The sequence below is a fragment of the Pyrus communis genome, chromosome 16 (genome assembly GCF_041283825.1).
Source record: "Pyrus communis isolate YQ-2024b chromosome 16, ASM4128382v1, whole genome shotgun sequence".
Classification (NCBI taxonomy): domain Eukaryota; kingdom Viridiplantae; phylum Streptophyta; class Magnoliopsida; order Rosales; family Rosaceae; genus Pyrus; species Pyrus communis.
In genome coordinates, this window is record NC_142580.1 from 654,926 (window position 1) to 674,556 (window position 19,631).

At 38.3% G+C, this 19,631-nt stretch overlaps 3 protein-coding genes across 4 annotated transcripts; 1 reads left to right on the forward strand and 2 right to left on the reverse strand.

The window, feature by feature from the left end:
* Positions 1-5,724, reverse strand: LOC137732105 (uncharacterized). Its single transcript, XM_068471397.2, has 4 exons — positions 5,122-5,724; positions 4,274-4,670; positions 1,172-2,457; positions 1-302 (listed from the first exon to the last, which is right to left on the reverse strand). The coding sequence occupies exons 1-3, from the start codon at positions 5,285-5,287 to the stop codon at positions 1,206-1,208; spliced, it is 1,815 nt and encodes a 604-aa protein (XP_068327498.1). The 5' UTR covers positions 5,288-5,724; the 3' UTR covers positions 1-302; positions 1,172-1,205.
* A 5,745-nt stretch (positions 5,725-11,469) lies between these two features.
* ARC3 (GTP binding protein) lies at positions 11,470-16,866 on the forward strand. Of its 2 annotated transcripts, none has more exons than XM_068471087.2 (16): positions 11,470-11,970; positions 12,053-12,111; positions 12,352-12,416; positions 12,834-12,968; positions 13,478-13,526; positions 13,617-13,729; positions 13,812-13,883; positions 13,989-14,099; positions 14,343-14,524; positions 14,670-14,933; positions 15,033-15,109; positions 15,279-15,682; positions 15,802-15,906; positions 16,014-16,151; positions 16,242-16,408; positions 16,601-16,866. In XM_068471087.2, exons 1-16 carry the CDS (start codon positions 11,627-11,629, stop codon positions 16,668-16,670), a joined length of 2,355 nt encoding a protein of 784 aa, XP_068327188.1. In that variant the 5' UTR covers positions 11,470-11,626; the 3' UTR covers positions 16,671-16,866. The 2 variants fall into 2 exon arrangements, with proteins under 2 accessions (XP_068327188.1, XP_068327189.1); XM_068471088.2 differs by having other exon boundaries at positions 11,472-11,970; positions 15,288-15,682.
* A 285-nt stretch (positions 16,867-17,151) lies between these two features.
* Positions 17,152-19,596, reverse strand: LOC137732202 (Nucleotide-diphospho-sugar transferase family protein). The gene is made up of 4 exons (XM_068471501.2): positions 19,222-19,596; positions 18,507-18,872; positions 17,632-18,113; positions 17,152-17,471 (listed from the first exon to the last, which is right to left on the reverse strand). The coding sequence occupies exons 1-4, from the start codon at positions 19,447-19,449 to the stop codon at positions 17,408-17,410; spliced, it is 1,140 nt and encodes a 379-aa protein (XP_068327602.1). The 5' UTR covers positions 19,450-19,596; the 3' UTR covers positions 17,152-17,407.
* Between the last annotated feature and the right edge of the window lie 35 nt (positions 19,597-19,631).

Genomic DNA, 19,631 nt, shown 5'->3' on the forward strand with positions numbered 1-19,631 from the left:
TTTCTAAGGATTTCAATTTTGTTGAAATGCTAATACATAAAGGAGTACATCAGTTTAACATGAAACAGAACAAACTGTCCACTAGCTAGTCATTTAAATTTGAACTACGAAAAAGTTCTAGCCTTCATTGACTTTGAAAATTAAACCCCCGGTCCCCAAAACACCTTTTGAGGCTTGAGAAAAAAAAAAGGAAAAAAATATACAGCTAGCTCGAACAACCTTAAGTAATCTGCACTAATCTCCTTGGTGTCATATCGAGCTTCATGCATATGGCTTTAGTCCGGAACAAGTAATTATATTCCCTGCAAACAAACCCAAATTTATATAATAATTGTAAAAGCTCTATTTTCTTATAATTAAGGTAGATAATTACATTGTGAACAAGAAATAAGCATAGTGGTCATCGATAAATGTGAACGAGAAGAGTCCCATAGTTAATCACCTCAATTCCACTGAGTTGTTATTTAAAATGTTAAGTTAAAAACATTTTACTTGTAGTTCTTAGTATAAACTTAGGGATAACGGAACTTTTGAGTACTCGACGAAAAGACAGAAACAAAGAAACGACTTAAGTTATTTTTCCAAGAAAATAATATTCAACACATAGGAAAGAGGTCAATCTCATAATGTATAAAAATGTTCTTCAGAATCTTAACAAAAAGGAAAATTTTAAAATATGTACAAAGGTAAGTAAAATAGTGAAATAGTTTAACAGTAAACAAATAATTCCTGCATGCGACAAGTAAAAATCGAAGACAATTTGGAAAATGCATCTTTTTATTGAGAGGATAGTTATTTTATCTCATTCATGCAAATTGCAATGCAGTGCACCCACTTTACATGTCCAGCGCTCGTGACTCTCCGCCATCCAAAATAAAAGTTAAAAAGTAGAGGTATCATGTTTATATAAAAACAAAAAGACAAGACACCCAATATGTACACCTGGTCATCACTCATGACTGCCTCAATTTTGTGTAACCATGCAAAGACATTGTGTCAGGATTTCAGTTTTCATTTTACTTTTCTTTTGTTATATTATTTAAAAGTACAAAAAAGGCAGTGAAAAGTAGTAGCAGTGTACAGAAATTACACAATTACCAAAGAAAAGTAACTCCTTTAATAAAATATATTCATTTTTAACCTAGGTCAATCGCCACTAATTTTCACGTACCTCTATCTCTCTCATCATCTCTGTACTTTTTTGTTCACTGAAAATTCCCGCCTCCTCCAAAAGATTGGGTTGACGGCACAGCTGCTGCAGCATTGCTCTTGGAATCCAATGAGCTCATCATCTCCATGCCGCCATGCTGCTGCTCTGATCTCTGATGAGAAAATCCACCGCTCATGCTCCTCACCACTTGTCCAACCCCAAGAAAGTCCCTCGTTAGCCTATCCGACCCTCCGCCAATATTGCTCAACCCTAGATTCTGCTGCTGCAACTTTGTATCCTCCATGTTAATTGCCCTATTTGCCGAAGCATCATATCCACCAAAGGCCGCGTTTCCGAAAATCGATGAGCCGCCTCCTCCGCTAGCAAAGGAGTCCATTAGGTCTTGGAGGTGGCTCTGGTCGGTTTGGTCACTTCCGAACATCCCACCTAAGCTGGAAGGAACTAGGGTTCCGAGCCTATCTGGTCTTGTAGTGGTCGAGGAGGAGCTTCCGAAGCTACGGAGGAGCGAGGCGGTGGTGGTGTTGTTTGAAGTGGTGGATCCCATTTGAGCAGCCTTCTGAAGCAGCGCGGTTGCGGACATATGCGATGACATAGCCTGCTGCTGACTATTACCATTGTTGCTATAGAGAGAAGGGACTCCGGAACTCATGTTATTGCCGCCACCCATAAGGTGTCCCGTAAAGAGATTATTCGAGACGTCGCTTCCACCTCCCGTGGTGCTTCCGTTTGCGTTGGTGTTGAAATGGTCGGGACTAATTAGTAAGTTGTTGTTGTTGGCACTGTAGCTATTAGTATTGTTGGTGGTGCTGTTGGAAAGGAAAGGTAGGTTAAAAATATTGGCTCCTCCTCCGGAGTGATGCTGATGTGGTGATTGAAACTGCATGAGTCCATGAAATGACTTGTCCTGGTCATGGTATTGTTGTTGGTTGGATTGATCATGATCAGAGGCTCCAGTCATGAAGAAAGATGCAGCTGACGACTGAGCTGATCGGAAAGATGACCCCATTGAAGGGGATGAGAGGAGGTGATCGAATTGTCCGGTCCGAGCGGCAGCGTCAGCGCCTGAAGATCCGCCAAGTCTAAGGAGACTGGATTGATTATTGTGGTCGAGTGAGGACAGTTGATGAGGAGGGCCCACAACTTGATGAGATAAGCCGAGGCCAGTGTTGCTAAGGCTTCCTCCTCCGTATAAGCTGCTGCCAATGGTGCTCAAACTGGGTGGATGCCTTGCACTTTCCTGAGCCAGTGCGTCGCAGAATGCCCTATGCGTGATAAAACTGTCCCGCCTGCACTCACAATACATCATTTTTAATTTCACGGCGAACAGAAAAAAACAATACAATTAAGTAGCTAGGTTGAAACATTTCCTGAAAACAGTAGTCATATGACTGTTGCATACATTAACTTAGAAATGTACGAAAAACATTGCATTGCATTCATATACATAATTGGAAAAGGTAGAATTGAATTGAATTGGACAAAAAATGAATGACACAACCTCCATATATATGTAGATAGGCCATTTAAAACTAAATGGCTAAGTAAAGTCTTTGTAGCTCAATAGGTTAAAAGCGTTCACCTTTGAAATCGAGGTCCCAAAGTTCGATTCCCTCTCTTTCAATACCGCTTGTTTCTTTAAAAAATCTCAATGTCCCCACTAAGCTTCAGAAAATTAAAATTGTGTACAATTCTATCCTTGAAATGAAACCATATTGTTCGTGTCCATAAGTGAGTTCCCCAATTTTAGTAGTATGATTGTTCTGATTTTAATTGGAAATTGATGGTCTAATTAATCACACCAATTATTAATTAACAAGGAATCATTTCGAGTTTCAGTTCTATTAATAGATGAAAATGAAGGTGGACATCAAATCTCAAAACCCTAATGTGTGAACTATGAAGGATTCAAAATACAAAGACTAAGTAAGAACTTGTGGCAAACTAAAATGCACTATAATTACATTTTTTAGGGGGAGGACACCTTTAATGACTTTCACAATTGCACGCACTAATCTGCGATAACATAAATAATTGCACAAGGAAAATGAGCTACTATTTCCCAAGAAGATATAGAGAATAAAAAGGGGATGTAAGTGTGAATTTTGGAAAAGAAATTCCATTTCAAGGACTGGCACTTCAATAAATGCAGCATGAGAATGTATTCGAAGTGATGAAAGTAAATCTATCAAAAACCCCATTTGAGGACTTATGCTCAATTAGTAGAAAACTCATGATCCAAATGTCTATTTTTCCAGTTGAGAATTTTTCCCCAAAGCCATATCAATATCATCAATTACTGCTCCTCTCTAGTCTCATCATCCCCAAATTATGGCACTGCAATTCTATAAACCCTAAATTTTGACCAAAAACCCCTTAATTTTGACACAATTTCAAACTCCTGCAAGGTCATGAACTGAAGCCAACCCAAAACCAATTTTGAGAGAGAGAGAGAGAGAGAGATAAGCGTTGTGATGAAAGCGAACAGTAGCAGTACAAGTACCGTCTTTCTATTCTCTTCTCTTACATTACATAGCAACTGGCATAGCAACACGTGAATACGAAAAAGCTTTTGCTAAACACCGAAATCGGGGTTGTTTCCGAGGTGAAACAAAGTAAAAGAAATTAAATCAAGTACTAATTTGACGACCATATATGGCCTTTTTTTTCTTGAAAAAAAAAAAAAAAAAAAAACTCTGGCTTCCCAACTGGGGATAAAATCATATATAAGTATCCGGAAACCACCACGACCATGGCAGTTTCCACAGATTATTCACGTGGGAGCATGTTTTTCTGCCATTTTCCTCTTCCCCCAAAGGAAATTTTTAAAAATTAATTAAAACACATTTGATAGGAAAAAAAAAAAAATTAACTCATACTAAAAGCGTGAAAACTTTTTTCTTCTCTTGTCTTGTCACTGAGGACTCGAGGAATCTAAATAGCTTAAACAAAAGAAAAAGGTCAAGTTTCGACTCAAGAAATTTTTGTGTGCTCCGAGACCACCGACCTCATGAATTAAAGTAACTTGCTGTGATTATGCGTATGTTCGATTAATGGGAAAACGAGCTAGATAAAAAGTTGATTTTGATTTGGTGAATAATTTACCTTGAGAAAAGAGTGCCACAGTCACATCTGTATTCCCGAGTGCCGCAAGTCTTAGAATGTGCCTTCCAATCGGACTGGACGGCGTACCTCTTGGAGCACTTCTCGCACTTCCATTTTTTTTCGCCGTGTTTTCTAGAGTAGTGCTTTTTGATGCCGGTGAGGTCGCCGAGAGCCCGAGAGGGGTCGTGGTGGACGCATGTGGGCTCCGGGCAGAGATAGACTTTGCGTTTGGGTTCTTTTGTAGTCTTCTGCTTGAGCTTCCAAGGCAGGTTGTGTCCTCTTCTGTGGAGCTGTAGGTTCTGCTCCCTTTGGAATCCTTTGTTGCATACCTCACATATGAACCTGTTTGTTGCCATTAGGGTCTTGGGAGATAGTGCTATGACTTCTGCTTCTGGATCTGTTCTCTCATGAAAAATGCCAAACCACAACAAATTAGAAAATTCATATCTTTATTAATCACAACAACAAAATTGTATAAATCTTACAAGACACATCATATTTTGTAAACTTGCGCAATCATTTTTCAATCCAACCGATCATAAACTTTTATATCTATCTATCTATATATATATATATATGTGTGTGTGTGTGTGTGTGTGTGTGTGTGTTTTCCCATTTCAATTAGTTTCTCTGCCAATTTAGGGTTCCTTATCCGTGAGAGAAAAAAAAAGGGATGGAATACGAGCCAGAATTCAATTCAGAAAATTAAACCATATATATTCTTAATCTACTTTGCTTTTGTGTGTTGAGTAGCTAGTTAGGTAGATCCTAGCCAATGTCAAGATTTCAGAGGTCGGGCCAACAAGTAACTAGTAAAAGAGAAAGAAAATCAATTGTTGGATACTTGCTTGGTGTTCCAGGTTGGTTTCTCCTTTTCTTCTGAGTTGGAGCAGCTGGTGCAGCTGTGGATGAGGTTGGTGTTGCGGAGGAATGTTGTTGCTTATTCATCTGCTGATTTTGATCTTCTTCTCTAATTCCAAAAAGCGGTGCGCCTGACGAAGAAGACGCAGCCATCTCTTTCTGATCAATCTTCTTCTTCTCTTTCTGCCCTTTCAATAACCCTCCCAGAGCAATCTGAGATGTTCTCTAGCTAGAAACCAGCAAACCCCACAACCAATTTATAAGTCCTCAAATCTTATCCCAAGGAACAAATGACGAGAAAGGAAAAAACTTGAAAGGAAGAAAATATTAATCAAGGGAGTTGAAGAGAGAGTAAAAGGAATCAACTCCATAACTAAGCATTTGATGCTTTCTCTCTTCTTCTGCTAGTTTTTTTTCTCTTGTTTTAAATGAAAATTTCTGAGGAAAGTGATGCTGTTACGGTTTTATGATTTGGTGTCATGCACATACAGTAACACATATACACATAATCTTTTCTTTTTTCTTTTAAATCTTTTGATTTTTTTTTTTTCATAGTTTTTTTTTTCCAGAATTTCTCAGTATTTTTTCCTCCCGTAAATAAAATACAAAAAATTGAAAATTACTTGACAGGGGGAAGAGAGAGAACGACGTAGAAAGAGAAGGTGAGGCCTACAAGTCGGTGGACCCAATCCATACCCACATCACGACATGGTATGGTGCGTGAGAGGAGCATGAAGCAGCTAGCTACTCTCTCTCTCTCTCTCCTTTTCGTATCTTCTTACTCACTTCCAGACAAGCTATCCTTCATCACCCCTGTCCCAAGTGGACCTCACTGTAAAAAATTTAAAATCAAGAAAAAACAGAGAAAATAAACCTAAACCCTATGTATACACATTTTCAAGAGAATTAGTGTGAGAAATGATAATAATATACACAATAGTCATCTAAACTGCAAAAAGAAGAAGTTTTGATCTCGGAATGCAATGAGATGAAATTGAAGAACCTATTCATCTCCACCACTTTCTTCTCAAGAGAAGTACGTAGTTGAATAATAAACAAAATTTCAAACGCAAAAGAAAGAATTACCAGAAAGAAAAGTAGATATATACCTGATGAAGGTAGTTTGAGATGGGGCTGTATTGCTGAAATCCAGCATAAGCTAGCAGACTAATGTTGTCATTTGAGAGCTCTCTCTCTCTCTCTCTCTCTCTCTCTCTCTCTCTCTCTCTCTCTCTCTCTCTCTCTCTCTCTCTCTCTGGTCACGGACATGTAAAGAGCAACGCCTACTAGGTCCAGTTTCAGTTACATGAAATTGATTCTCCTCCTACGGGCAGACATATTATGGGAAGCCATGAAAGGTTGTTTTAGTCCCTTTATAATTACATACGAAAATCATACCTAAAAGACTAAGAACAATTAAGAAAAGACCTAATCCAACTACTATATATCGAAACACAATTACCTGGGAAAATTAGTTTGTTTAGATAAATAAACATTTACACCACCACTAAGTATAATTGCTATCATCATCAATAACCCTATCATTTCCCAAGGCCTAGCTGTAATTAAATAACAGTAAAAAAAATTATGAGGTAATTATTAAATTAAAGTGATTTGATTTGAGTCACTTCTCTGATTTTCAAGGTTGATATATATGTAATAGAGTGCAAATTTTGCTTTATTTGTAGAATTTGATAAGTGATTGGGACACCTTTTCTTTTAATTTCTTCTTTTCTCTTTGAGTATTTAGAAATGACAGGTTTATTCTGTGCCAGCTAAAGCCTTTTTGGTCATACAAGAACGCTTGCAGCAGATCTGTCATTCTTTGAAACAATGACACCTTAACTACAACTATGCACATCACTTTCATGCGTAGTCATTTTGGTAATGTGATGAGGGTGTAAATATTCTTCATTTCTTTGGGTGGATGACATTCAAATTTGGACCTTGAGCTAGCAGACTTAGTACCCACTAAGCATATGTATCTGCTATTAATTAAGCTGTGCTAATTAATCCTAAAGGGAGTTTCTGCTTGGATACAATGTTCCAATTGCTAAGAGGAAAAAATGATGCCTTAATTGAGAAAAATATTAAATTTCCTTGTTATGTTGTTTATTTATAAGTTATCTTCCTTGTTTAACATGAAAATGACAACTAATAATGACTATAACGTGGCATTCCCTTTAAGGAGAACTTACCTGGCACCGTGCATGCATAACTGACTAATATAACGTGGCATTAAGTGGACCTTCACTCTGTTCGATGATGAAAACTTACTTGTGAAGTGTGCATGCACCTTGTTGTTCTTATCTATTTCTCACATTATATTATGTACGTGTGTCACGTGACTAGATATATATAAAGAATAAAAAGTTCGTGCACCTTGCAGCAAAGTTTTTCTACGATTGAGAAAGGTTTTGATTGTAACTCTCAATACAGTAAATAGTCAAATTCTCACTTAAAATTTTGGTAACATCGTTAATTATATCCTTAATTTAGACAAGGGGATGACAGTCTGTGTAATAAGATAAAAATGTCAAGATGTAGCAACTGATATTTTGTAACTTATATGTTGGACGTATATATATAATGTCTATACCCCATATCCAAAAAGCACCAACAAGTTGAAGAAAACCTGGGCTGTGACTGAACAGTGAACAAATATGTATATCTATACACACAATACACATGTCTGTATACATGTTAAAAAAAAAGGACGATACTAAGCAAATAAGACTTCTGTTTGCAAAGGTCGATGGAAACATCATTCACTCATAGCTTTATCCTCATTTCGTAAAGAGATTGTTTTTACAATTCAAACCTATCGATCACAAAAAACAAACTTTCCTTGCGCCAAGGCTTTAAAAAGACGAGACCATAAAGTGACAACACAGCAGTTTGTTGCTACAAGAGGACGATGGTTCTGTTAGAAGAAGTACACGCTGCATTTTTCAACAATGGCGGCACACTTTCCAGTTCACAATCGCCGCCCTCAAATTCTTCTGTAATTGCTATCTGCCCTCTCACTAACCCAAACCCTACCAACTAATCATCTCATTTACTCCTTTCTGTTTGCCTTTTTACTTGGACCTTTTACGTTCCCATGCAGTTTTTCAAATTTGGTCAAATATTTCTGTAGTTGTAGTCAGACCGTTAAGCACTTGGTCTTTATTGCTCTGTTGGGAATTTGGAAGGGGGACCCGGATTTTAGGGCTTTTTGGGGTTGAATTAAGAGGCCCAAACGTTTTTTATATTTCTGTTTCTTTTGGGTCCAGATGACGTAGCTTTTAACCTTTTCGGGGTTGCCACTTCCCGGAACCCTCGTTTCTATTACTAGTACTTCTATTATGATGCGTTTGTTTGGCCTCATTAAATGGGACTGGACTATATTTTCATGTTTGATAGGTGTTGGGACTAAATTAAGTGGGACTAAAGGGGACTCGTGTGGATTAGAGGCCTCCTTAAAGGTTCTTAGTGAGGCCCTCCCCAAACCAGGGGACTTGCTAAGACCGGCTTCTTCCTCCTCCCTGCGAGCCCCTATGTGAGTTCTGGGCTTCTTAATTTTGGATTTTTATGAGATTTAATTAAAATCTGCAGGCTATTCCTAGCAAGTTGCTTCGCTTCACCATGGTCATCATCCTCTAAAATCTTGAATCTCATATTTCCCACTACCAACATCAACCACAAAAAAAATCCCCCATCTCATATTTCCCACCACCAACCATCACCCGCAAAAAATCCCCAATCTCATATTTCCTGCCGCCACCACCACCATGGACGAGCCATCTGAGAAGCTGCATAACCTCAAGTCGCTGAATTCTCTGCTGCTCAAGGAAACCAAGGACCGCCAGCAGCAGGTGCAGGGCAAGGCATATTTGGAGTTCGAGCTAAGTTGGTTCCACCATGGAGATTGAGCCGCTTGTGAGCGAGTTGAGTGAGTAGAGCAAGGAAAATGTTGGGTTTGAGTTGGAGAAGAGTGTTTGTGGTGTTTTTGTTTTGACCTATATGGAGCAAATGATGTGAGATAAAGTTTGAGATTGAGAGGGCGATAAGTAAAGAGATGGTGAAATTGTGAAGTTAATGAGGGAAGTGGAGCAGTTTGCTGGTGGACTCGAGATCGAGAAGGGAAGCTGAGAGAGAGATTATGTGAAGAAATTAATAATAAATTAATTTCGATAATAAACTACAGTATTATTTTCATTATCCTACTTGTTAATCCGACACTGCACCAAACGATTCACTAAGTTAGTCTAGCTTAGTTTAGTCTAAGCCAGTCCAGCTTAGTTCCTGAAGCTAATCCAGTCCGAGACAGTTCGGTGCAACAAACGCCCCTTTAGGGTGTGTTTATTTGACCGGATTAAGGGGGACTGGACTGGACTAGACTAATTGCTAGTGTAGTCCCTTGTTTGGTCTGGACAAGGATTAGGTTTAATGAGCTTAGGTTGGACTCACTCGGATTATATACCTTGCTAGGTGTTCTTAACAAAGATCCCCAATTTCGGCTGGATTGCTAAGACCATCTCCTTCTCTGCCGTCTTCTCCTCATCTAAGTCCCAGAGCCCCCTCTTCCGTCTTCCTTCTTTGCCAATCTTCCACCTATTCCTCATCCGACAAGACCCATAACCTCTACCTCATCCAACCGTCGTGGGCACATATCACCGCAAATGGTTTCGTTGAAACTCAAATCACGAGATCTTTGTGAACCCAGTAGTGGGTGAGGAACATAACTGTGATGGAGGAATCTGAAAATCCAAGAACGCCGCCCTTCACGACTGCGAAGCAGCTTGGGGTTGCCGCCTAAGATGCTAGGATGCTGAGATCAGCAAAGAAGATGGAGGCTGCAGCTCGAGAGGCTCTGATTTGCGGAATTAGAGTTGGTTTTTAGACACTATTTCGACGATGGGACACTCTGCAATTGTGGAATTGGAGATGTTTTGATCTAATCTCAAATTGTGGTCTCAAATTATGGAATTGGTTTTCGAAGAGGAAAGTTTTCAGACAAAAAAAAAGAGATTAAATAATATAATATTAGAATTTATTGATTATCCTGTTTTAAGTCCAACACTACCACAAACGCTTCACTAAGTTAGTCTAGGTTAGTCTAGTCTAAGCCAGTCCAGCTTAGTCCCTGAAGCTAGTCTAGTCCGAGATAGTCCAGTGCAACAAACGCACCCTTAACATTTGTTTGAGATCGTTTTTAGAATAATTAAAGTCATTTTTAATTACGTTTAGTGTAAAAAAATTATGTGATTAGAGATCATAGAAGTTGTTTTAGAACATCTCTAAGCAATGCTGTAAAATAACCAAAATTCTATTTAAAAAAATAAATACAACTCCAACAGACTCTATAAAAGAGTCACTATTATAGCACACTGAAAAGTCATTTTTTAAATTTACAGAGCAACTTTTTATTAGCCAAATAAAAAAAATAAAAAATAAAAAAAACTCAAGAGTGAACCTTTAAGCAAGGGGAGAAGGGAGAGAAGGTTGTTATAGGAGTGGTTGGGTTTGAATTGTTAATAATAAAATATTTAAAGTTTGTTAAAGCGTAGAATGTTGTTGCACATGAAAAGTTAGACTGAGTACTTAAAATAATTATTTAACACTGTTCATTTGCTAGTTTAACAAAATTTAAAATTTTTTCTTGAAGATGCTCTTAGTAAGTACTTCGAAGACATGATTATGATAAAAGTACATTTAGCTAAAATGCTTACGAGTAGGACTACTTTTGACAGAAATCCCATACAAGTCATTAAATTAACTATGTTGTTATGTTACGGCACAATTTATATTCGCATCACAAAGCTAGAAGTGGATTGTACGATTGGCATTTCATAAGTATTAGCAATTGTATTAAGAAATTAATTATTCCATCATTAAGAAAATATAAGTGGTCTGTTCTCCATGACACTCGCTCTCTTGCACTTGTGTTTGGGTCACTTATCCCTTAAATTAGAGTGTTACTTATGGGGATTGCTTTGTTTTGAGGACATCGATATTTTTACACTAAGAGGAGGAAAAGTTCGGCTAAGCCACATAGTGGACAACCTAATTTGGTATCGAATTCACCATCTACGAGATTCTAACTTAAGACCTCTTACTTTTGAGTGAAGAGGAATACCATCAAATCATAGTAGGAGATCGCTTTATTAGAAAAAAAAAATGAATAAATAAATAAATAAAGACATTTGGTGTGGACTGTTGGTCGAGGTGGGCTAAATGGGTGGGCTGTGTGGACTGTTGGTGGGCTGGGTCTTCGACATCTACAATTCGTTTAGTGGGCTTAATCCTAGCCCAACTCACTATTTATTTATTTATTGTTTGAAAAAAGAATCAAGGAGCTGAAATCTCCATCGATAAAACAAACCAGTGTGTGAGTTTTGATACGTGATGCTAGTTCTTCGTCCCCAAAACCCTCCCGCCCAATCTGCCACCGTACCAGCTCCTCCGGAGTTGCAGCAGCCGCATATCTTTCAATAGCGGTCCGTTTCAATGGAGCTTCCCGCCGCATTCACAAGTTTCCGATCATATTACGGTGTTTCTCTGCGCCCTTATTCTTCAAGGTTCTCTGGACTTATCTTCAGTAAATGCTCCTTCCGCCGCCGAAGAAAGCACAGTTTAAGCTGCCGGGGTAGATCCGGCCGGAATTCTCATTCGCTTCGAGTAACGGCGAGTTCGGCCAGCAATGGACCTGGCCGAGCGGACAGTGAAGTGAATTGCGAGGATTTTTGGGGAAAGTCTGAATTCGTTGAAGTGATCAGTATTGGCAGTCGTAAGGACGCGGTTCTCGATTTCTGTCTCGAATCACTGTTCCAGTTTTCGTCTGTGCGATTTTGGTGAGTTCACTGTTCTTTGTTGCTTAGAACCGAAGCATATTCATAAAAAGTAGGAGTTATAAGCAATGGGAATTTCTTGCAGGCACATTATCATCAAAGATTCGTCGAAGGTGCAGTTACAGCAACGGATTTTTGGAAAAGGTTAGCGCTTTACTTTGCTCTACTTGTCAAATTTTTAACAAGAAAATTTGAAATTATTTTCTTGAATTGCATCTTATTTGCAAGTTTGTATTGTTTGAATTTGGATACATTGATGTCTGTGTAGTTTCATTTCATGGACTTGTCGTCGTTTTTAGCTAACTTGTATGGAGACTTGGTTATTGTTCATAAACCAAATAGACACTTGATATGCCTTAATTGTTTTTTTGGCTATGATTGCAGATGTGACTCCGATGATCTTTGAAGTTCCGCCATCCTCAAAGTCATGTCCAAAGGCTATTATCCTTGTTTGTACATTTCTTACCTATTACTTGCGTTTATGACTCTGTTTTCCAAACTATATTTGATTGTTTTACATTGAGGGATTGTTGGATGTGTTTTGTATACTTGGTTATAAATGGGTTAGGTTTTTCGGTGCCAGCCAGCGTAATGAATTTTCAGATGATTCCACCTTAGTTTACTTTTTACATTAGAAACACAGACTTATTAATGATAATAAAAAAGACCAACTTATTTGACTATCATTACTAGCGCTAGTTTCATGTGTGAGTGCTTGGTTGTTTATCAGCTTCCTCCCCACACTCTTGTATCTGTTTATTTCTACAATAGTCTTTTGCCGAAATATTTTGACTATGCGCACGTATACCTTGGTTCCTTTATGAAACTTACTGGCATCCAAAATTTCCTGTTACTTCTGTCTGTAGGTGGCAAGTGCAGGATATGGGTTAGATCTCATGGTAGCAATTGATATTTTGAGAACAATTAGATCTGCAAATGGATTTGTTGTCACTATTATTATGAAGCCTTTCAGCTTTGAAGGACAGAGGCGCCAAGTTGAGGTATTGTTTCTTTGGCTGGAACTTTGATTACACCTGTTGACGTGAATATCATATATGCAGCATTGTTCATTAATTGAAACATTTTGCTATGCATCTTATGGGAAAAATTTTAAACTAAAAAAGTTATAGAAATTGGAAGTAGTAATGGAGCCAGGGTGAATTCATCCTAATTTTCTCTCTTGAGAATCTTGTACATCTAGACAGAAAGAGAAATGACAGTTATGTAATGATTTGTTGATAGTATCAGAGACCAAATCCATCTTATTTTGGCCCCATGTAACCATTTTAAAAACTTTTATCAAAGCCTCTCTAAGACATATATCCTCGTGCAAGCATCCGTAGATGTCTTTATAGCTCATTTAATTATTTTGTTTCAACTTTTTGTTGCAACATCCATTCACTTGAGAGGTATAATATTCGCTGGAGTTTTCTGAACTCAGTGTTCCATGATTTGGCCCTTCCTGATTGAGTCCATGCTTGAATATTGACACTTTCAATCTAATTTTCAGGCCAAAGATCTAACTGAAAAACTTCAGTCTCATACGGATTTGTTTATTGGTGAGTTTGTTATATTATCTGTTAGATGAAGCTTTGAAGTCCCACTTATTTTGAGCAGTTGCACATTTTGTTGTTTCTTTTTACATGCAGGTCTTGACGCTGACATGTTACTCAAAAAGGACTTGGTAACTTTAGATGAAGCTGTCAAGACTGCAAATAGTGCTGTTTTAATGTCAATAACTGCTGTATCTGTTCTAACAACTGTAAGTTTCCTTCTTTCATATTTGTGTTTATCTAAGTGAAGAGTACCTTGGTTGTGACTTGGTTATTGCTGTGTACATATAGGATATACACAGAAAACTTATTGATGCATCCCATTATGATGCGAAAGAGATCAAAGCCTCGGAAGTGATTAAAGTAAGTGTTCACAAGTCATACAATACACCTTTGTGCAAGTTATGATGAACTTTATTAGATCATTTATTTATTTATATTTTGCTTATTTTTTGCAACTCTGTGCAGATTTTGGAAGTATACAAAGAAGCAAACATTGGATTCGGTGCTGGCTACAATATCAAAACTTCAATACTACGATCTATGTATGACTGCCCTTTCCTTAGTATGGGTGTAAAGGTATGACCAAATTGCACTAAATGCACGAATTGATTATGTTCCTATTGGTCAATTGTGTCATTGTTCTGTTTCTCATTGATTTTTTGCTGTTTCTCAGTCCTTTTTTACTTTATGTTGTTCTCAACTGGGTGTACATAACCTGCAATTTATTTATTATGGTTATAATTTTATACCAATGTTCTATTCTTTGCGACCATTCTGATTTTTGGGTTGTTTCCATTTTTTTGCCCCTCTGTTGCATAGGACTTGGATGGTATGATTATATGCATCATTGCAAGTTCGAGCATTATCGAGAACAGTGATGTGCATGCAATTTTGCATACGTTTCGTCAAACTACAGAATATGAAGGGGAAATATTAGTTTCTACAGTTCATGAACCTAGTCTAGAACCCAACTTGGTAGTCACAACGGTTCTATTTGTAGGGTAATGTTTTTCCTTTATGCCTCATGTTAATTATTTAACAGTAGTATTTGCTACTTACTTTCCGACTATTTATCAAATTTTGATTTGTTGATGCATGATGCATCTCGTGTCTAGTGTTCTAATGTACATTTTATGTGATCACCAGTTTTACCAGAAAACAAGCTTCTCAGAAAAGTGGCATATTTTTGGGACTGGCCCAGCATTTTCCTTTCATTTTCAATCTTTTCAATAGGCATCAGTGGCTACTAAATGACACTCGGGAAAACCTACCTCTTGATAGTGCAGATTCACCAGATTCTAGTGAGATAGGAAATAGAAAGGCTGTTGTTATAGCCGAAGGTTTTGATAAGTACTCTGAAGGACCTGAGGAAGTAACAAACAGCAACTACGATGAGTTCCACCTTTCAAGGTTAAATTGGTTTCCCTATTTTAATTTAGTTCTCCTAAAGATTTGTCTGACATGCAGATTCTTTTAAACTGATTTATTTTATTTGTGGATTTTTAATAGTGGGTTGGAACAAAATGAAGATGGAAATTATGAGGCCACTGCTGAATCATCTAGTTTATACGATCCCATCACTGAAGGTAGCACTACTATTTCGTATGCTCTCCTTGAAATGTGAATTTACTTGTTTCCAGTTTGATGGAGTAGTCATTCCTTGGTGTCCTAGTAATTGTTAAAAGGACGCGGCAGCACTTTTATTTCTTGTAGTCTTCATTCGACTAATCATGGTTAAAAAATTTCTTTGCCAAGAAACTCCAGCCTTCCAAAGACAGCCACTTGTTAGTTGGAACTTAGGACCAGGATCTCAGCTTGCAGAGGATTGGGTAAAAGAGAGGGCAGCTGAAGATGGAGCTACTGTGATGCTAGATAACCTGAGCATCTTCCGCCTTCCAGTTGGTGTAAAGCCTCCAGAGGAGCTGAAAGATGGTGTCAATGCCTCTTTTCCACCGCAAGATCCAAAGACAAAATCCGAGGATGGTGTGAAAGCACAACCAGCTGTCAATCTAAGTATGTCTTCAAGGAATTCATTTACTGACACAGGGCTCGGAGCAGTCAGGGAATTGTACAACACAGCATCAACACTCGTAAAAGGAAAAGATGCTGATAATCCTAAAAAACAAAGAAATCTCTCTGCTCGTGCAGCATCTATGCTGGTAATGAGCTGGTTTTAAATACATACTTTTCTGTTAAAGAGTTGAAAGTTACTATATTAGTTGACTGGTTCTTATACTTGAACTTGAGGATTTAGTTTGGTTACATATTCTTTGAACAGGAAGCAGAACGAGATTCACCAAAAAAGTGGAGTCCTATGGTGGAGATGCCATACAGAGGAGGAATCTACGAAGGACGGTGCCAAGGAGGTCTTCCTGAAGGAAAGGTATTGTTCCACAAAATCATAAAAGCTGAAAATCTAAGTTCTTGAGGTGTCATGATTTGATCTGTACAAAACAGAATTAAATGCTAATCCTAAGAAAAATTCTACAGGGTCGTCTGCTTCTTGGGGACGGAAGCATATACGATGGCATGTGGCGATATGGAAAAAGATCAGGTCTTGGTACATTCTACTTCAGCAACGGGGATGTGTTCCAGGGATCATGGAGGGACGATGCCATGCATGGCAAGGTAAATTTCTTCATGTGAAAGTGTATCAATAGGTATATCTCTTTCATTTGATATCATTTTGTAATGTGCTGTTTCTATGGTCATGTATAGGGTTGGTTGTATTTTCACACCGGAGACCGATGGTTTGCAAACTTCTGGAAAGGGAAAGCCAATGGCGAAGGTCGCTTCTATTCAAAGTCCGGTGATGTCTTTTTTGGCCAGTTCCAAGATGGTTGGCGACATGGCCACTTCATCTGCATTGATGTTGACGGGACAAGGTTCGTGTAACATATTTTTCCCCCTCTTCGACTAAATATAGGGCTCCCCTCGAAAACAAGGTTTGTTGAGCCTCACAAGCCGTGCCCAAGCAATCCAGCCAGAGCTTGAGATTGTTGGGGCTCGGCTCATGAGACTCACGAGCCAGTCTGTTTAAATGGTGTATGAATAATCTGTGACCTCCATGTGTGCAGGTGTACTGAAAATTGGGATCGAGGTGTTCTTGTAAGCCGTGAATTGGAATCTGATAATGGTGATGGATAAAAAATCTACTTGGAATTATTTTGTAAATTATTTTTTGGTTTTTTTATTTACATTTCATTTCAAATTTTTGTGTAATTGTTTAGTATACAGTTACAGTTTTCAAAAGATATAAACTAAGGAGGCAATGTGACTCCAAAACGATTATACATTGTTTAATTAAGCTTTCAGTTTAGAAGTGCCTTTAGTACGATTCAAATCGCTTTTAGTGAAATTATTTTTGAGCTCTAGAAACACTTCCAAATGGATTTTGAAGAAAATACCTGTTATGTACTTTTTGCAGAAAACACTTCAAGTGCATTCAATTGGATTTTTATTGAGATTTGATTCTAAAACACTCACGAAAAGCACTTTTAGTCATTTCAAATTTACTTCCGAACTAGTTCTTAATTAAATTTTTCTATCGCGTGGTCTTGTGGTATTGAAACTTAAAAAAGCCTTTAATGGAAGCATTTTGCAAATTAAAATTTGAAAGAAAAAAAGCTGACGTCGAAAAGAGGCAGAAACTTCACCAAAAATAAGCTACCAGTCGGATAACAAGGCTAAACCTAAACCTCTGAAATTGTTTGCTACAAAAAAATCGTCTAAGAATTTCCCTGCAAGAATTTTCACACCCACATTATGTGTGGTTTAAGATCACCTCTTCCCTCGGGAGCCTCGGGTCCTTCGAACCCGCCCTCTGCACCACTTCCACAATTTTCTGTCATTCAAGAAGGCTTCAAAACTTATACACAGCTCCATCATTCTTGTGAACCATGTTGAGCATCGCTCTCCCGTGCATCAGAGCGACGGAGAGAGTCAAGGCTGGAAAGAACATTCACAAAATTAAGAATTATACGAGAATATAATGGAAAAGGAATGAATAATGTACATGTAAATGTAGATGCCTGCTACCATCTTAGGCAACAATAACTTCACATTTTAAAAAATCAGGACAACCAAAATTTCTATGTGCTTGTCTTACCTGCAGTTCTGCGGAACGCCCCATGGTAACATCAAATCTCTCTTCAAATTAGGCGGCAAGGACACAAATCGCTTCCAATTCCGAACCATGATTCTAAGGTCGTGAAGCTTGCTATCTAGACCATAACAACAATTTGCATGCATTGTACAAACTTGATTCAAATCCTTACTAGGTTCACAAAATCCACCAAAGTAAGCCGTATCCAAAAATTTTATTTTCAGTCCGATACCAAAGGTGGTTGGATCAAACTTAATAATATTGAGGACATCCTGATCATGGAACCCAGGGTAGGTTTCCCGCGAGGAATACCAAAATTTGTAGAACGCTATTGACCTGCTATTGGACTTTACATAGTTAAACCCTCCATTCGGTTTGTTCTGTAGATCATCCGAGTTGCCTAAGAAATTATCGCATGCAATCTGAAAATCTGCATCCTCATAAAACTGTGGAAATGGATCCCTGAACCACATAATATCCGCATCCTGGAGGAGGAAAGATCAACCACGAAGGCATTCAAGAAAAGAAAAAACAGATTTCAATCAATAAGAACCATATTAAAGCACGCCAAAACGTCTGCACTGAGTCTTACAAATGTATTTTGCAATTAATTCTTAAATCTGCTAAGGGGCTGAAAGACGAGATCAATATCGAATAAAAAAAGAATTGGGAAACCATTACTGATTTAGAGCAGAACCCTACCAAATGTATCCTCGACTAACGTAATTTGAGTCTAAAAGTTTCTCATCAGGTTGTTTCAAATATAATTTTTAAACAGATACAAACTTCGTAATTCAAGCTTAACAGTTTCTAATCAGGTTGTGCCATAATAAGTTCCAAATTACGAAATTTCAAGTTGTAGTTGCAGAAGAGATTACCGTGAAAACGAAATTGTAGCCCATCTCAAGAACAGAGCGCAGAAAATCGATCCTTGCCCACATCATCTTCAAGTAGTGAGGGGTCATAAAATAAGCCTCCTGACGAAAATCAGAGTCTTGAATGACAAGAGCAAAGCAATGGTTATGCACCTCCAAACAACGCTCAAATGCCTTTGGATCCAAGGCAATGATCACCAAATGGCTCAATAGCCTATGAGTTCCAACTCCAATCCTAAAGCTCTCCAGAAAGAGATCGAGGATCGAGCCGGGAGCTGCCCATGCTTCATTCAAAGTTGTTAAAATCACAGTGCCGTCTTCCATGGTAGCATTCTTTAAAACCTTTTCAAGCCTATGTTCCTCGCTAACCTACCCAAAGTGTCAAACTTTCTATGAATTTTATGCCATTAATCTAAATTTTCACACTTTTGTCAGTCACCCAGTAACAATTGTAAGGAAATTAACAATAACTGATCAAAACACAAATCACCCATTTTTAATAGCTCGAGAAAATAAAGAAATATGAGAAGAACAATGTCACAATGCTCATTTTTCTGCACACCCATTTTCTTATGTCCCTCGATTCTCCTTTGATTTGGGTGTGGAGAGAAGAAAAGGCTGTGCAGAAATAATTTCTTTACGGAAAAAAAAAAAAAAAAACAAAAAATTGAAAGGTAGAAATGAATGAGAGTGAGAAGATAAAAGTAAGGGCACTCACGAGAGGGGAAAGGTAGGCGGAGAATGAGGCGGAGGGAGAGGAAGAGAACCGGTGTAGAAAGCGGAGGGCATTGGAGTCGTTGTAGAGGAGCAGGCAGGAGAGACAGACCGCGACAAAGAAGAGAAACCGACGGATAAGGACGACCGATTCAGGCATGTCGGAGGCGGAGGAGTCAATGGTCGATGTGCGGCGCGTCATCGCCGGTAGACGCCTCCGGTGCGGACGCATCAATGGAGGTGGCTCGGGATCGGGGCATTGTTTGGTGAGAAATTGCGAAATGTCAAAAGTCTCAGCGGGTCGGTGATTGGAGTGTTGAAACTTGAAAGAGTGTCAAGTCCAGTATATAGATAGATTGATGAGAACTGATGTCGGTGTGACCGTTACTTTTTTTTTTTTTGGGAGTTAATAAA

What these genes read in the sequence shown, in the direction of transcription:
- LOC137732202 (XM_068471501.2), bottom strand. Translation starts at nt 19,449, where the DNA reads ATGCGTCCGCACCGGAGGCGTCTACCGGCGATGACGCGCCGCACATCG. An exon ending in GCTACAATTTCGTTTTCACG is followed by an intron (nt 18,114 to 18,506) that starts GTAATCTCTTCT and finishes TTCCTCCTCCAG; the next exon opens with GATGCGGATATTATGTGGTT. An exon ending in GGCGTTCCGCAGAACTGCAG is followed by an intron (nt 17,472 to 17,631) that starts GTAAGACAAGCA and finishes TGTTCTTTCCAG; the next exon opens with CCTTGACTCTCTCCGTCGCT.
- LOC137732105 (XM_068471397.2), bottom strand. Translation starts at nt 5,287, where the DNA reads ATGGCTGCGTCTTCTTCGTCAGGCGCACCGCTTTTTGGAATTAGAGAA. An exon ending in AAACCAACCTGGAACACCAA is followed by an intron (nt 4,671 to 5,121) that starts GCAAGTATCCAA and finishes ATGAGAGAACAG; the next exon opens with ATCCAGAAGCAGAAGTCATA. An exon ending in TGTGGCACTCTTTTCTCAAG is followed by an intron (nt 2,458 to 4,273) that starts GTAAATTATTCA and finishes TTGTGAGTGCAG; the next exon opens with GCGGGACAGTTTTATCACGC.
- ARC3 (XM_068471087.2), top strand. Translation starts at nt 11,627, where the DNA reads ATGGAGCTTCCCGCCGCATTCACAAGTTTCCGATCATATTACGGTGTT. An exon ending in GTCCAAAGGCTATTATCCTT is followed by an intron (nt 12,417 to 12,833) that starts GTTTGTACATTT and finishes TTCTGTCTGTAG; the next exon opens with GTGGCAAGTGCAGGATATGG. An exon ending in GAGGTCTTCCTGAAGGAAAG is followed by an intron (nt 15,907 to 16,013) that starts GTATTGTTCCAC and finishes AAAATTCTACAG; the next exon opens with GGTCGTCTGCTTCTTGGGGA.